Source organism: Hemibagrus wyckioides, linkage group LG19 (assembly GCF_019097595.1).
Source record: "Hemibagrus wyckioides isolate EC202008001 linkage group LG19, SWU_Hwy_1.0, whole genome shotgun sequence".
In the NCBI taxonomy this organism is placed as follows: domain Eukaryota; kingdom Metazoa; phylum Chordata; class Actinopteri; order Siluriformes; family Bagridae; genus Hemibagrus; species Hemibagrus wyckioides.
Genome location: NC_080728.1, coordinates 18,469,406 through 18,485,295, shown reverse-complemented (window position 1 = coordinate 18,485,295; position 15,890 = coordinate 18,469,406). Strand labels below are relative to the sequence as shown.

General features: G+C 37.9%; 1 protein-coding gene across 3 annotated transcripts in view; it reads right to left on the bottom strand.

The window, feature by feature from the left end:
• The window catches only part of col7a1l (collagen type VII alpha 1-like), a 112,079-nt gene that overhangs the window by 50,428 nt on the left and 45,761 nt on the right, over positions 1 to 15,890 (bottom strand). For 2 of the 3 annotated variants that reach the window (XM_058417611.1, XM_058417612.1), the window contains exons 40-62: positions 15,800 to 15,835; positions 15,676 to 15,720; positions 15,560 to 15,595; positions 14,556 to 14,600; positions 12,934 to 12,969; positions 10,004 to 10,039; positions 9,894 to 9,926; positions 7,903 to 7,974; positions 7,755 to 7,814; positions 7,631 to 7,666; positions 6,368 to 6,448; positions 6,007 to 6,042; positions 5,801 to 5,845; positions 4,958 to 5,029; positions 4,364 to 4,399; positions 4,028 to 4,057; positions 3,848 to 3,880; positions 3,147 to 3,218; positions 3,028 to 3,072; positions 1,693 to 1,746; positions 1,541 to 1,573; positions 1,176 to 1,241; positions 34 to 78 (exon numbers count right to left, since the gene is read on the bottom strand). In XM_058417611.1, the coding sequence (XP_058273594.1) occupies positions 34 to 78; positions 1,176 to 1,241; positions 1,541 to 1,573; positions 1,693 to 1,746; positions 3,028 to 3,072; positions 3,147 to 3,218; positions 3,848 to 3,880; positions 4,028 to 4,057; positions 4,364 to 4,399; positions 4,958 to 5,029; positions 5,801 to 5,845; positions 6,007 to 6,042; positions 6,368 to 6,448; positions 7,631 to 7,666; positions 7,755 to 7,814; positions 7,903 to 7,974; positions 9,894 to 9,926; positions 10,004 to 10,039; positions 12,934 to 12,969; positions 14,556 to 14,600; positions 15,560 to 15,595; positions 15,676 to 15,720; positions 15,800 to 15,835 (1,083 nt within the window). The remainder of the gene's footprint in view (positions 1 to 33; positions 79 to 1,175; positions 1,242 to 1,540; positions 1,574 to 1,692; positions 1,747 to 3,027; positions 3,073 to 3,146; positions 3,219 to 3,847; positions 3,881 to 4,027; positions 4,058 to 4,363; positions 4,400 to 4,957; positions 5,030 to 5,800; positions 5,846 to 6,006; positions 6,043 to 6,367; positions 6,449 to 7,630; positions 7,667 to 7,754; positions 7,815 to 7,902; positions 7,975 to 9,893; positions 9,927 to 10,003; positions 10,040 to 12,933; positions 12,970 to 14,555; positions 14,601 to 15,559; positions 15,596 to 15,675; positions 15,721 to 15,799; positions 15,836 to 15,890) is intronic. The other variant, XM_058417613.1, reaches the window with a different exon arrangement.

Genomic DNA, 15,890 nt, shown 5'->3' with positions numbered 1-15,890 from the left:
GTGTATGGATTTAGACATAATTAAAGGTCTTACATCTTTTCCTGCTAGTCCACGCTTGCCATCCACACCGGGTTTACCCTACATACAGAGACACACAGAAATAAAATCTAGCATTAAGTGTATTGGAGTGGGTGATGGTGTGTATTGGACTGGGTGATGGTGTGTATTGAACTGGGTGATGGTGTGTATTGTACTGGGTGATGGTGTGTATTGAACTGGGTGATGGTGTGTACTGGACTGGGTGATGGTGTGTATTGAACTGGGTGATGGTGTGTACTGGACTGGGTGATGGTGTGTATTGAACTGGGTGATGGTGTGTATTGAACTGGGTGATGGTGTGTATTGAACTGGGTGATGGTGTGTACTGGACTGGGTGATGGTGTGTATTGAACTGGGTGATGGTGTGTATTGAACTGGGTGATGGTGTGTACTGGACTGGGTGATGGTGTGTACTGGACTGGGTGATGGTGTGTATTGAACTGGGTGATGGTGTGTATTGAACTGGGTGATGGTGTGTACTGGACTGGGTGATGGTGTGTATTGAACTGGGTGATGGTGTGTACTGGACTGGGTGATGGTGTGTATTGAACTGGGTGATGGTGTGTACTGGACTGGGTGATGGTGTGTATTGAACTGGGTGATGGTGTGTACTGGACTGGGTGATGGTGTGTATTGTACTTGTGATGCTGTGTGTTGAACTGGGTGATGGTGTGTATTGAACTGGGTGATGGTGTGTACTGGACTGGGTGATGGTGTGTATTGTACTTGTGATGCTGTGTGTTGAACTGGGTGATGGTGTGTACTGGTGTGTGGGAGATGGGGAATTGGAATAGGTGATTATATTTATTAGATCAGGTTAGAATGTGTGTTGGACTATGTGAGAATTTTATTGGACTGGGTAAGAATTTGTTCTTATTTTATTGAAGACTCAGTATTGGTAAACATTTTCTTATATTCTGTAAATTTTGTAATAGATGTTGCATCATGTATCATGTATGTACATATTAGGTGAATTGCTGATAAACTACATGACATTAGCTGTGCAGTGACAGTAAAATAATCTTATCTTAATAACACAAAATATCTCTGATGCAGCACAATTATTTCACAGCTAAAAATCTACAACACTGTGATAACTGCATAGAGTAACTTGCTTATTAACTATATTTACTCACAGGAACACCGGGTAAACCAGGCATGCCGGCAACTCCCACTCGCCCAGGCTCTCCTTTATCTCCTTTCTATTAAAACACACACACAAAAAAAGAAGAACTTAAACAGACTTAATCAACCAGTTTCACAGTTTTACAAGCGTTTAAAAAAAACAAAGCCTTAGTAAAACCAGTTTTCTCATATACTGTATTATTAGTCACATGAATAGAAAATAAACGCTTGTTCTTAAATGTCTCCCATCATATGTCATACTAACTGCAGGTAAACATCTCATCTCAGCTTAATTATACGCCTTATATTTCCTTTAATGCTGATGTCCTATTTAAGCTATGAATCATGCGTTCATGTTATCAGAATAATTACTCACAGCTCCTGCTTCCCCTTTCTTCCCAGGTTCACCCTTAAAAAACATTTATATGACAAAAGTTCAGGATTGTAATAACTAAGAATTTTAAACATTCAGCTAAGGAAAAATGGGTGGGTTATGAATGAATAAAATAAGGGCTATAATAGGCTAACCTTTGGTCCGTGCATTCCTTTTAAACCATCCAGTCCACCTCTGTCAGACACACCCTACAGAGTAAACATAAAAAAGATAGATGAATAAATAATAGAGCGTTAAATGTACATTAGTGTTCTGACCCCTGAAGCTTGAATGATATACAAACACGTCTACATTACATCAAGACATCTGAGTTCCAGCAAATCATAAACATCACTTAAAATAAAAGTAAGTGACTGTCCGTTTATTAGAAACACCTATACCTCGGCTCATTTGTAAGTACAGTGCCGTTCAAAAGTTTGGAATCACTTGAAAACATAAAATTATTATTATTATTATTATTATTATTATTATTATTATTATTATTATTATTATCAAAAGGCTAATTTGCTATTAGAAAACCCTTTTGCAATTGTGCTAGCACAGCTGAAAACTGCTGTACTGATTAAGCGAGCAATAAAAGTGGCCTTCTTTAAGGTTAGTTTAGTATCTGAAGCATCTGGAGTTGTGTTTGAGGCTCAAAATGGACAGAAAGAAAGAACTTTCTTCCTATTCATGGTACAAACTTATCTTACCATTCTGTGAACTACTCCCTTCATAGAGCAAAAGTGAACAACTGGTTCTAAGCTGAGCAGAAATATGAGTGGGAGGCCCTGGTGCACAACTTGAAACCAATGAAATTTCCAAGTAATCCCAAACTTTTGAACATTAGTGTATATGATCAGCTAATCATGTGGCAGCAATGCCATGCTGATTAAAGACAGCTGAAGACTGAAAAGAGACCAGATGATGTCCTGTTCAACTCCCTCAGAATCCTGTTCTTGGCTGACAAGAGTGATCATCTGCTGTTAATGTCTAGGTTTGACATGTTGAGCATTGACTGATTCCTTTTCTGCTCACCATGAATGTAGACAGTGGTTAGTTGAGTTACTATAGCCTTCCTGTCTATAGCCCTCTATATACTTCATCTCTTATCAACTCTGAGCCTCTTCACCTGCTGAACTTCTGCTCAGTGGATGGTTTTTTGTTTTCTGCACCATTCTCCACTGAGAACATTCAGGAGGTCAGCAGTATCTGAAATACTCAACTTGGCATCTACAATCAAACCACTGAGATCCACCATTTTGAACATTACCTGAAGCTCTTAACCCATTTCTGCATGATTTTATGCCATATTGGATAACTGCATGAAAGAACAGGTATACAGGTTTTCCTATGGAACTCAAAGATTTCTTTTCTTGCTTCAAGAATAAAAGAAGGGCTTTCAGTTGCAAATTTACATTTAACATTATGGCTCTTATGAAAATAAGTAAAAAACTAAATTACGGTATAAATGCACGTCAAAGACTCACAGTAAGGTCTATTAATGGTGAAGTTGCAGATTGTCCTGGTGGACCCTGAAGAAAGAGAGACAAGTTAGGAAATGAGAGAGCTGTTATTGAGATTATATTCTCTCTGATCATGTTCTTACTGGTGGTCCTGGTAGTCCTGTATCTCCACGCAGGCCTGGGAGCCCACGCTCGCCTGGATCACCTGGCTCACCCTAAAAACACACCAAATACACGTCACATAGCAGAGTGGATGAAATGCACTTTATTATTTAATATATTCTGCAGAATAATCAGTGAGAAGGTGAAATCTGTTTCTCGAGCAAAATATTTACACCTGCAATCTATGGTTATTTTGATCTTATCAATAATATAATTACTCCAATCCAGGTTTGAGGTTTAGACAGTGCTAATGATTATAAATTCATTATTTATCTACTTGTTCTCCTTTCCTTAGATTCTGCTCAACAGTGACAACTTTTTATACAACTTACATATATTTAATTTATATATGTCAACTCCACCGAAGAGCTAATTCCTCAATATGATGAGCGCACCACTCTAAACAATCTAATTATGCATCAGAAGGTCAGGGGTTCAAGCCCCAGCACTACACTGCACAAACTGTCACTGTTGTGCCCTTAAGCAATGCCTTTAACCCTATCTACCATAGAGGTGCTGTATTATGGCGGACCCGTGCGAAGAAAACTTCACTGTGCTGTAATATACAGAATATGAAATAAACAGAGATCTTTGTCTTCTATTTATGCTTAATTTGAAAAGTGCAACTAAAACAAAAACAAACAGAACTGGTGTACAAATTCATACATAATGAATACAGTACCTTGATGATTCTGACGTTGTCTGTCATGGACAACTACGAGGGAGGAAAAGCATTTGATAAACATCCAAACACGTGCAACAGATGGAATGCAAAATGTAACTTAAAATGAGTAATAATCAGAGTTAACAGGAAACATTTCTGACTGTAATCTGCTAATCTGAAGGAGTGAAATAATCTCACTTGATAGTTTCCAGGTGGACCGGGTTTCCCCTAGAGAAAAACCAAATATCAAAACAAAAATAATAAATCAGTCATCGCTGTACTTTCTACTTACCAGCCACTGTTATAGCCATTCAGTAAGAATCTCACATTTATTTCATCAAATTAGGCACACATGCACATGCTGGGGGATTTAGAAGTGTAAAGAACTATGTTTAGCAGTCAAGTGCATGGATATTGTGATCTCTAGCCGGATTACAATTAATAAACGGGGATATGAGGTGTATGAGGCGCTGGGTGAAGGCTTGAAACATCAAATGAATAAAATAAAAATACAGAACTTAGTACAGAACATACTTGCTCGCCTTTCTCTCCTTTGGGACCTTCGGGACCCTGTGAAAGACAAAGACAAGATATTTTAAGATATTACAATTGTACACATTAATTTCACAAGATTATTTCTGTTAAACTCATTAAAGCGATGCTGTAATTACATCATTCTAAATGAACAGAACTATTTGAATAGAATCAGCATCACTGACTCAACCCCATAAACTTCACAGACCAATTACATTCCTAAATCTAGATAAATAAAATTAATTTTATTATATGAATGAATAATGTGCTTTAAGATGAAGAACTGAACATTAAGCCAGGCCTTAAAGGGGGCAGTGGTGTCTCAAGGGGTTAAGGCTCTGGCTTGTTGAACGGACGATCAGGGTACAAGCCCCAGCACCATCAAGCTTCACTGTTGCGCAATTAAGCAAGGCCCTTAACCCTCCCTGCTCTAGGGGCACTGTATCATAGCTGCCCCTGTGAGTCTGACCCCAACGTCCTCAGCTGGGATATGTGAAGAAATGAATTCCACTGTGCTGTAATGTATGTGTGGAGATAATAAAGGCTTCTTGCCCTCAATTCTAAACAGCGATTAAAAAACCTGCAGATGCTTACCGGAAACCCGATTTTCCCAGCGTCTCCTTTCTCACCGGTGCCTCCTGGCTGTCCGGGGAGACCAAGAGGACCCTGAGGTTGACGAGATTCAGTAAGTAATGTATTTAACACAACAGGACATTATGGGAAATTATAGGAAGTTTTTTATTTCTCTCCAAAGTGGCAATGCTAACAATCTTTCATTTTGTTTATGTAAAACACATCAGAATTGTTATCTGTTTAGAGTTACATTTTAATATTCTAACACATTAATGAATCTAAAGTCAGGAGTTCCCCTTCACTCCAGGCGCAAACAGTGCTGTGTGTGTGTTTTTGTATTTAGACATGATGATTGTTGCTATTATTTTCTCCCTAATGTTCTCACCTGGTTTCAGTTACGTCCTTATGTTTCTCTGGCTAACTTCTAAGACAAGTTTTCCTGAAATTTTCCCTGCCTGTGTCTTAACGCATGCTATAAACTGATTCTAAGTTGATTAAAATGCATTATATCAATAAATAACATAACACTGAGATTGCCTGCTTTGTCTCATCAGCTGATGTTATTGAGATCAGTTATTTTCTGTCTTTACTTACATTATAGCAGCTATCATTTCATCAGCTAGTTTTTTCTCTGTCTTAAAGATTATATTTGCTGAAATATTCGTCATGCTACTGAGAAATTCCTCTGTCCATTAGACTTTTAGAAACTCCAGACCTTTACTCCCAATAGTCATACTCTTCTACTCTTCTATATATGTACTGCATTCATATATATAATTTTTAACATTTTTTCATATACTTTCTTCCCTCTTTCCTGTCTATTTTTTTATTCAGGCAGCTAGTTTAAGAGACCACATGTGTTACCCTGATTCCTTTCTCTCCTGGCTGCCCTGGAGGACCCGGCTCTCCCTGCGGAAACATAACCCACCTCCATGAGTCAGGCAGAAGAATGAGTCAGGTGCATTGATGTGATATAGATGTGCATGAGTAACTATTATATAAAATAGTTTTCTATGCAATAGTGTGTATGTTTTGTGTTTGTGTTCCTGTATAAGTAAGTTTTCCCTCACCTGAAGTCCACGGTCTCCTCTTGAGCCAGGCAAACCCTGAAATATTTATTTATTGATTGATTTATTTACACAGTGTTTCAGCAATTTGATTCCTATCTGATCAACACATTTCACTTTCGTCAGTTCCGTCTAATACATGAGTCCCTACACTTTACTCTGGGCCTTTGGAGATTTATTCATGGTCTAAAATTTCTAATCAAACACCAATCTTGGATTGAGACGTGCCCCTTTTTATAAATTGCATCAGGCCGGTCTAAAGAAAAATAATAAACTATTTCCACCTGTTTGGGGAAATTAAAATAAATTCAGGTTGAAATGCACTGCACACATTCACACACACACACTTTCATGGTTTACTTACATCTTTACCTCTTAGTCCAGAAGGTCCTGGGTTTCCTGGGAGACCCATGTTACCCTTTTCTCCTTTAAAGCCATCGTTGCCCTAAAGAAAAACACGACTATTTGAGATGGAATGGTTTTTAAAAAACTTTGTGTGATACACAAATCACCGCGACCCTGATTTACTAAGGCCCAGAATAAAGATGCTAAATGGGGTGTGTAATAGACTAAATTGTGTGTGTGTGTGTGTGTGTGTGTGTGCATTTAGTTGTGCCTAAATGGTAATTGAATCATTATTCAGTCAGGTGCAAAATGTTTAAATGAGGTGTTTTTAAATTAATGTGTTAGCTGTTCTAAAAACGCAGCGATGGGTTCAGATGTTAAAGAGACTCCTGTAAGATTAAAACTGGAACTGGACACAGGTTTGGACACACATTTTGTTTACAAGGGGAAGATAAAACTATTTAAACACTGTTGGCACCGAAATTGCAAATGACACATCGTTCCTGTGATCATGATAATAAAAATATAGCTGCAAGCAGTGATTGAGGGGGCCAAGCACTTTTTGTTCACATCATTTAACGAAAGAAGTTTTTGCTGAGATATTGCCTCTACTTCCACTTCCTCACTTTTCAGTAGCACTAAACCATCCCTGACCCCCAACACACACACACACACACACACACACTCCTTCGCTAACAAAGTTGACGTCAAAGTTTGTTGATTAAATTTAAGACACATTGTCTCCATATTATACAAATTTTGTTTCCAAATAATCTAACTGTTCCAAATTTTGCTAAAATTCAACATAGCCGATTTCAGATCAAACAAAAGTAGAAAGTTATAACATTTAGTCTAAATACATCATACCTTTAAAAATGAAATATCCTCACAACTTGTTCGGCAGCTTCACCATCAACTTCATTTGTGCATTATGGACAAACTGTCCAGTTCATCAGTAATCTAAGAAACATGATCTATTTTTTTTTTGGTCTATAATTTGGTGATGATTTGAGAACATTTATAGGAAAAAAGTTAACAAAAAATTCTGAAAAAATTTAAAATGGTGGAAAATCCAAATATGGTGGACAATTTACATCATCACTGATGTTGGTGCTTGGCCCCCTCATTATGAGAATTACTGTGAGATTACCATTTTTAACAGATTATGCAAATGTAATATTTTAATGCCTGTCTGATTGATAAAATCATTATTTTCAGTAAATCAAAGTCAATTTTGCAAGAAAAAAAAGTTAAACATGACATGTAACAAATATTTATGTACCTTAGGTCCAGGTTTCCCTGATAATCCAACATTACCCTGTGCACAAATACACAAAGTTACTTCAATACCAGTTCAGTCTATTGATGTAGCTTACAGATGAGTTGTATTACTTAATAACACTCACCCTCTCACCAGTCTCACCCTTAGGACCCGGCTGTCCAGGAATCCCGAAGCCAGGACTGCCCTTTAACGACCGCAAACACAGTGTCAATACATGAGGTGGAAACATTCCACAATAAAGCCATCAGTCATGGACACAAACACGGCTTTACCTTTTCACCTTTGTCTCCTTGGACACCTTTAATTCCCTGAAGCCCGGGAGGTCCGACCGGGCCGATATCCCCCTGTAAGGCGAGGATGAAACTTATTCTTATTATTTATTGTTGTTACAAACATCACTATCAGCCGAAAGAGCAACGCAATCACATGACAAAAATGATCACATCACCATACTTGAAGGTATTTGCAGTTTGATTTGCAGTTTAATTCATAAAGCAGCCAGTAGAACAAAAGTGACTCCTGTGATTAGCAGGTCATACTTTTATTTAACTTCTGCAGAACTAAACTACTATACTGAAAAGGAGGGAAAAAATATATGCTGTACTTTTTCATCCTTCTATGAACATTTACTATTGAATAGCTGGTATATGATATTTATGATACCTGTGGCATTAATAAAAGCGACAATTTATCACAATATTGGTATTATATCATCATACTGCTGAGCCCTAGTGCACTATCTATCTATCTATCTATCTATCTATCTATCTATCTATGAATTTATTATTTTATTTATTTTTTTTATTAATTAATTTCTTTTTATTTATGAATTTATTTATTTATTTGTTTGTTTTTTTAATAATAACCCAGATGAAGATCGGCTTATTTTTGTTTTTCAAGGTTTTTTCCTCTATCAAATCATCTCAGGAAGTTTCTCTCTCGCAGTGGACCAAGGATAAACCATGGTACGATTACCCTTAATGCACCGTAAACCCAGCATACATTGCGTTACAGCCAATGCACAGTACTTCTCACACTGTATCACGAGGCACTGCCATTTCTTTCTAGCGTACAATTTACTTATCAGGATGGATGCTGGAGCATCCGACTTTGTACATAAATATAAATTAACAACCCAGCATTTTTATTTTTTTTTTGTATCACTTTAAACTCTAATGCATTTCTGTGGTTTCTCTGCAGTTTGTACCGTTCGAATTGTTTATCTAATAGTCGGTAACGATAATGCGCTACACGCAGAGCTGTCTGAATTCAGTCGACCGTCTCCCTAAATAGCTCTCTCTATATATAACCGCCTATATAGTAAACAACTGAAGGAGTGAGTGAGAGAGCAATTTCAGACACAGTGGCAGACATGACACATACAGAGAGCGGTTTGGCTCTGTGTTTTCCCTTTTCTTATCCACTTAAGAGCATGATTTGAGGCACAGCAGTAAGAGGAGTTAAAAATAACGTCAATATTTTTGTAATCTGGACCGGCAGTTAAAACGTCTGACTGTACTGTAACTGTGCTTCATAAGTGAGTATTTCTAAAATCTTAAAATCGGAAAAAAAACTAAATAAAAAATATTAATGATGAAGATATCATTGAACAGGAAACAGACATCATGTACAGAAATCTACTGCAAATTTTTTTTGGACAGAATGTGACCTGAAGTGTTGTGTGTGAGAAACACATAAGTGTATTTGTAAATGTAATAGCAGTGAGACACAAATGGCACCAGACGCATGAATCAACAGTGCTATATTACCGATATGGCACTCTTACTCATCGCATCATTACTGTCAGGCTCGGAGTGTACAACACGTCAAGTCAAACTTTTAATGAACATCACAAATCACGCACTGGAATGCTGCGGCGAATTGAGACCTCGATTTAAACTCTGTATGGAGTGTAATTGCTGCCTTTTCTGAGAGTCGCATTCATTGACAAGTAGACCTCTGGGAGACTTTAGTCTCACACGAATACCCTCTTTACTAATTAGCTGCGTGTGAATCATCACAGAGGCGGCCATATTGCTCGCTTTTATCAATGTAGATGAAGGCGTCCCACGGGGAATAGAAAAAAGTAACTGCCAGATTTGATTAAGTTCAAGCGAAAGCGAGCGCAGCATGTGTGGGAGCCTCCTACGGATGGCCTACCTTTGCTTCAGAAGCTGAGGAATTCGGGTTTTGTTATCGGGACTGTAAATAACACGGCTGATATTATTTATAACAATGTTTACTTCAACAATATCTTCCTTACCCTTGCACCCTTCTTCCCAGGGGGTCCGAGGATCTGTTTGAGAAAAGAAAATTGAGTATCTGCTGATGTGAAAAAAACCTGAGTGAATGAAGTGATTTAATAATATTTACGCCTTCCGCTGGGTCTCCCGGTGCTCCGTGCTCTCCCTGTGGAACAGAATGAACTCTCATTACTTCAGCTGTATGTGGAATACACTCCTATACCTTATTTAGAAAGGACTAGGAAAACTATGGTTATATTAATTCAGAAATGCAAATATTACTCTAACATATCTCAGAACAGAAACATCTATGCTAACAGAAAATCATGCAGCTAATTTGAGAAAAGACATATTTTATCAGACATATTTTAGAGAAATGATTAGCTAATACACTGAGCAAGGTCTAGCTTGCTGCTAAGTTCCTATGTTTTCATTGATCGTAATCTAACTAGGCTAAAAAGCTGTACAGTTTCTTACATTATGTGATAACGCACAGCAAGCTAGTTAGCAACTAAACAGCGTTCATACAAACTAACAGAAACAAACAGGTTTATAATTATTAATACACTATATTGCCAAAAGTATTCGCTCACCCATCCAACTAATCAGAATCAGGTGTTCCAATCACTTCCATGGCCACAGGTGTATAAAATCAAGCACCTAGGCATGCAGACTGTTTTTACAAACATTTGTGAAAGAATGGGTCGCTCTCAGGAGCTCAGTGAATTCCAGCGTGGAACTGTGATAGGATGCCACCTGTGCAACAAATCCAGTCGTGAAATTTCCTCGCTCCTAAATATTCCACAGTCAACTGTCAGCTGTATTATAAGAACGTGGAAGTGTTTGGGAACAACAGCAACTCAGCCACCAAGTGGTAGGCCACGTAAACTGACGGAGCGGGGTCAGCGGATGCTGAGGCGCATAGCGCGAAGAGGTCGCCAACTTTCTGCAGAGTCAATCGCTACAGACCTCCAAACTTCATGTGGCCTTCAGATTAGCTCAAGAACAGTGCGCAGAGAGCTTCATGGAATGGGTTTCCATGGCCGAGCAGCTGCATCCAAGCCATACATCACCAAGTGCAATGCAAAGCGTCGGATGCAGTGGTGTAAAGCACGCCGCCACTGGACTCTAGAGCAGTGGAGACGCGTTCTCTGGAGTGACGAATCGCGCTTCTCCATCTGGCAATCTGATGGACGAGTCTGGGTTTGGCGGTTGCCAGGAGAACGGTACTTGTCTGACAGCATTGTGCCAAGTGTAAAGTTTGGTGGAGGGGGGATTATGGTGTGGGGTTGTTTTTCAGGAGCTGGGCTTGGCCCCTTAGTTCCAGTGAAAGGAACTCTGAATGCTTCAGCATACCAAGACATTTTGGACAATTCCATGCTCCCAACTTTGTGGGAACAGTTTGGAGCTGGCCCCTTCCTCTTCCAACATGACTGTGCACCAGTGACCAAAGCAAGGTCCATAAAGACATGGATGACAGAGTCTGGTGTGGAGGAACTTGACTGGCCTGCACAGAGTCCTGACCTCAACCCGATAGAACACCTTTGGGATGAATTAGAGCGGAGACTGAGAGACAGGCCTTCTCGTCCAACATCAGTGTGTGACCTCACAAATGCGCTTCTGGAAGAATGGTCAAAAATTCCCATAAACACACTCCTAAACCTTGTGGACAGCCTTCCCAGAAGAGTTGAAGCTGTTATAGCTGCAAAGGGTGGACCGACGTCATATTGAACCCTATGGATTAGGAATGGGATGTCACTTAAGTTCATATGCGAGTCAAGGCAGGTGAGCGAATACTTTTGGCAATATAGTGTATGTTTCTACCACAGCACAACAAAGCATCAGGAAATCATAAAATTTTTATTAATAGTCTTGATAGTGTCTTTATGTTCTTTATCAGAGTCTTTATGTTCTCTGATCATTAGGTTTTTGCTAGCCAGACAGATTGTGATGATGATGATGATGATGATGGTGTGTAGTGCTACAGGTGGTGGGATTCAGTAGCAGGAAACTAAGTGAGGTGCGTCAGAGCACCGGGAATTATTTACATTTAAATGCAGAAATGGAATGAAAGAGTTTGTTTTGAGAGACTTTCTCAGTAATGAGATGAGATTATTCTCTTGTCTGCGGGGCAATTATAATTATATAAAAATTAACCTGAGAGCATAATCCTAATCCTGGCTATTCTACTGATTTGTCCGTCTCTGTAACTTTAAAATTAAAGTGACTGAACTAGTCAAGGATGAATGTACAAAAACAAATGTTGTAACAAGATGTTATTAATTAGCAAACAAGGCGCATGGTATGTTACGTCAATGAGACATAAAATGTCCACCACACACATCGGGCCTCAATTATCAATTTTTTGCACGCTTGAGTAAGGTTAAAACAACAACATTTTAAAAAAGTTTTAGGTTAGCTTTGTACTAGCGTGCATATCTAATAAGTGGTGCACACTCTGGCTCGTTTGCATTAAGCGACGCCCACAAAACTCCATAAAAGGGCAGAGAGAGCGCAAAATGAACAATCAGGGTAAAGTCTGAAAACAGAAGTGAAAGGTATTTTGACTCACTTCTATGCTTATAAATATATTTTTGGCCCCAAAATGTCCTCATTGATGCTCTTAGCCTGGTCCTAGTGAACTAGCATAAGAATATGTTTTTCATCAAGACTTTGAACCTCTTCTATAAGTCGCTTTAAATAACAATGTCTAATAAATGCTGTAAATGTAATACAAATAAATCAGTTTATATTCAATAATTCTATATTCCAGATATAAAAGTGCAATAATCCATGCAAATTATATGATTTGAAGTCGATAAAGTCGAAGTTGACATTAGCTAGTGTTCTTCTGCATAAATTTATACACACTCAGGAGCAGATTTATGAAATTTCACGTACAAACGATTTACACATAAACCCATTCATATTCAGCTTGATAAATGAGACCCATGGTGTTAATTGTGTTGATGTAATTGTGTTTTCTGGCTAAAGAGCCCAGCGAAACCTTTACACAGATGTCAAAAAACCTTCTTCATAATAACAAAATTTAACATTCACCTTCTCACCCTTTGTTCCAATAGCTCCAGGCACACCCTAGATTTAGAAGAAACAGAATGCATGATCTCTTAAACACCATTAGTATTCAACGATTGCAAATGGCTTCAGGTGCTTTCAGGCTTCATGTCATGCAGATCCAACTCTCCTCCTTCTTCTCTCCTACACCAAAGCCTCCTCTCGACTCAGAAGTTCTGGGTGTGTAATTATTAATATCAGACATGACAGTGAAGCTATCCAGTCATACAATTACATGTAGTAAAAGTCAGTAAAAGTTTCATATTAAACTGACTCAAAGTTGATTTAGAGAGGTGATTCCCATCAGCAGAGTTATAATGGAAGGATAAATAATTGATCGTGACAATCAAGGATAGTGAAACACCTCCATGATATTTATCAGGGCAAAGCCTCATGCAGAAAGGTGAATCATTTCAATTAATGCAGATCCTGATGCAGATCATGTTGGGATTAAATCTATTGCTGACCAGAGAGAGAGAGAGAGAGCGAGAGAGAGAGAGAGAGAGAGAGAGAGAGGTATGGCGCGAAGTCTTTCCCATCACTAATCATCTTCTTTAATTTCCCCAGGGTGCCCCAAGCCATTCTCTCCTAATAGCATGCTGTATAACTGAAATAGCATCAGAGGAGCAGACCAACTGTAGAGATGATTGCAGAGGAAACAAAAGAATTAAAAAAGGACATTATTAGGTGTCACAGATGTGTCCTGAACCATCTCTTAGCACAGTGTTACTGGGAAAAAGGAGCAGTTTTGTGGAATTTACTTGTAGTGTTACTTGAAGCGTACTTTATGTAACCATTTGATTATAATTTGTTTTACTTTTATTATTATTAATAAAATTTTTCTGCATCCCAGCTTTCACTTTTTTCAAACATAAACCATTTCCTTTCGATTTTGTGGGCTGCACTTCCCACCATTACATATATAATTATTCCTACTGCAAAAACAAAACTGTTAAGAAGGCTCTGGATAAAAATATACACTCTCTGCCTACACAGAGATAAAAAAAAAAACATATTTATTCTGTCAATAAAAGACAAACCTATAAGCATTATGTCAACTGAGACACACCCATAGAGATATTTATTCACAGGCTCCTGCTGTTGTATTGACTATGGAGAGCTTGATAAGGTTGTGCTTAAAGATTGACCTTATTAAGAGTGGAGACTGTATCTATGACAACTTGTATCTTCTTCATCTATCTGTATCTTCTCAACATCCCAAAAGTTTACAGTCTTATTGGTATGCAGAAAGGAGAAGTGGAAATCTCAATAACCTTCACACAATGAGACTACATAGTCACGCCTTTTTGGATGGGCAAATTCTCCACCTTTGTTCCAGGGGTTCACTAATGAGCTCGTTCTATGTAATTAGTGTCATCCTACACTGAAGCTCTCCATCTGATGCACAATATGGTTAAGGTTTACATCACTTCTTCCCAAAGAAGGTTACACACTTCAGGTTTTGACAGACTGTAAGTGAAGGATAGCAGGAGAAAAGCTGTCAATGTAAAAACTGGTTTCCTTCTTGTTGCTGCTTCACTAATACCTATGTACATCGTTAAACGTTCTACCAGGAGAGAAGACAAATTATTAAAGAATTCACTTACTGCCAATCCATGATGTCCCATAGGCCCTATATCTCCACGATCACCCTGTGACAAAATATGAGGTTACGTTTAAAACCAGTCATTTACACAACCTCTGAGATCTACTGTTGGGTTTAATCAGTTATTTAATAAAGGGATGATTTATTATAGATGTGTTATTGCTTTAGAGTGTCACGCCATGCTAATATAATTTGCTGTATTATCTTATTGCCATGATTTTATCCTAAGCTAAACGACTGAACTCAGAGTCCCAGAAGTCACAACACATTGAAAGCAGAAAAAGTATGTGACTAATATACAGTATGTAATATTTAAACACTGAACAGGCGTACGAACATCCAAAATAATATGACTATTTGAAACAATAATTTGGTTGCTGATTATTCCTTGGTCAATTTTCCTATTTAATGTCCATTACACAATCATGACCACAATGATTTGCATGAAAAAGTTCAACATTTTTGAAAAATAATCCAGTTTTTAATTCAATAACAACTAACACATCATGCATTTTTAACACTTTTTTTAGGCACTTTTAATGTTATGAAATGAAAGGTCCATGAGTTTTGTTCCAGTTCTCACCTAAAATAAATAAATAAATAAATAAATAAATAAATAAATAAATAAATAAATAAATAGCTACTCTATCACCAGACTCTATATTCCTCTCTTTAATTAATTAATTATTTTTTGTTAATTAGACAAAAAGTGTCACGTTATCAAGAACTGTATCCTCTGTCCTGAAGACTTTCTCATGGACTGTTACAAATCTCTGACACTGGAGACTCCTTACAGTCTTCATAATAGTATATACACTAGTATACATTTTCTTGTTAAATAACAGTACGTTTTTTTTTTGTTTTTTTTTAAAAATCATTCCAATAGTCTTTATTTATTTTCGATTATGTTGCGTATCCACTGTACTGGGCTCTTTGTTACCATAGAAACTAACATGCAAATGAGGTGAATATAAGGATTGGTTTAATGATAAGTCGTTCCATTACCTTGGCTCCTTGCTCCCCTTTCAAACCTCTTTTTCCCTAAACACAGACAAAAGAAATCTTTAGGAAAAACATGAACACAAGCTGGTAATTTAAGACAAAATGGTTTCTGCACATACCCTCAGGCCACTCGTTCCTGTCGCTCCATGAATTCCCTGATCACCCTGTGAACAAGCCATTATAATTATAAGCCAGTATATATCATTATAATATTTGCCTATGATTACAAGCTTACAAGTTTACCTTTGGTCCAATTGGCCCTGGCAGCCCCGTATTTCCCTGAAAGCAACAGAAAAGACGTTTCAAAGTGACATTACATGTTCAACATATTACA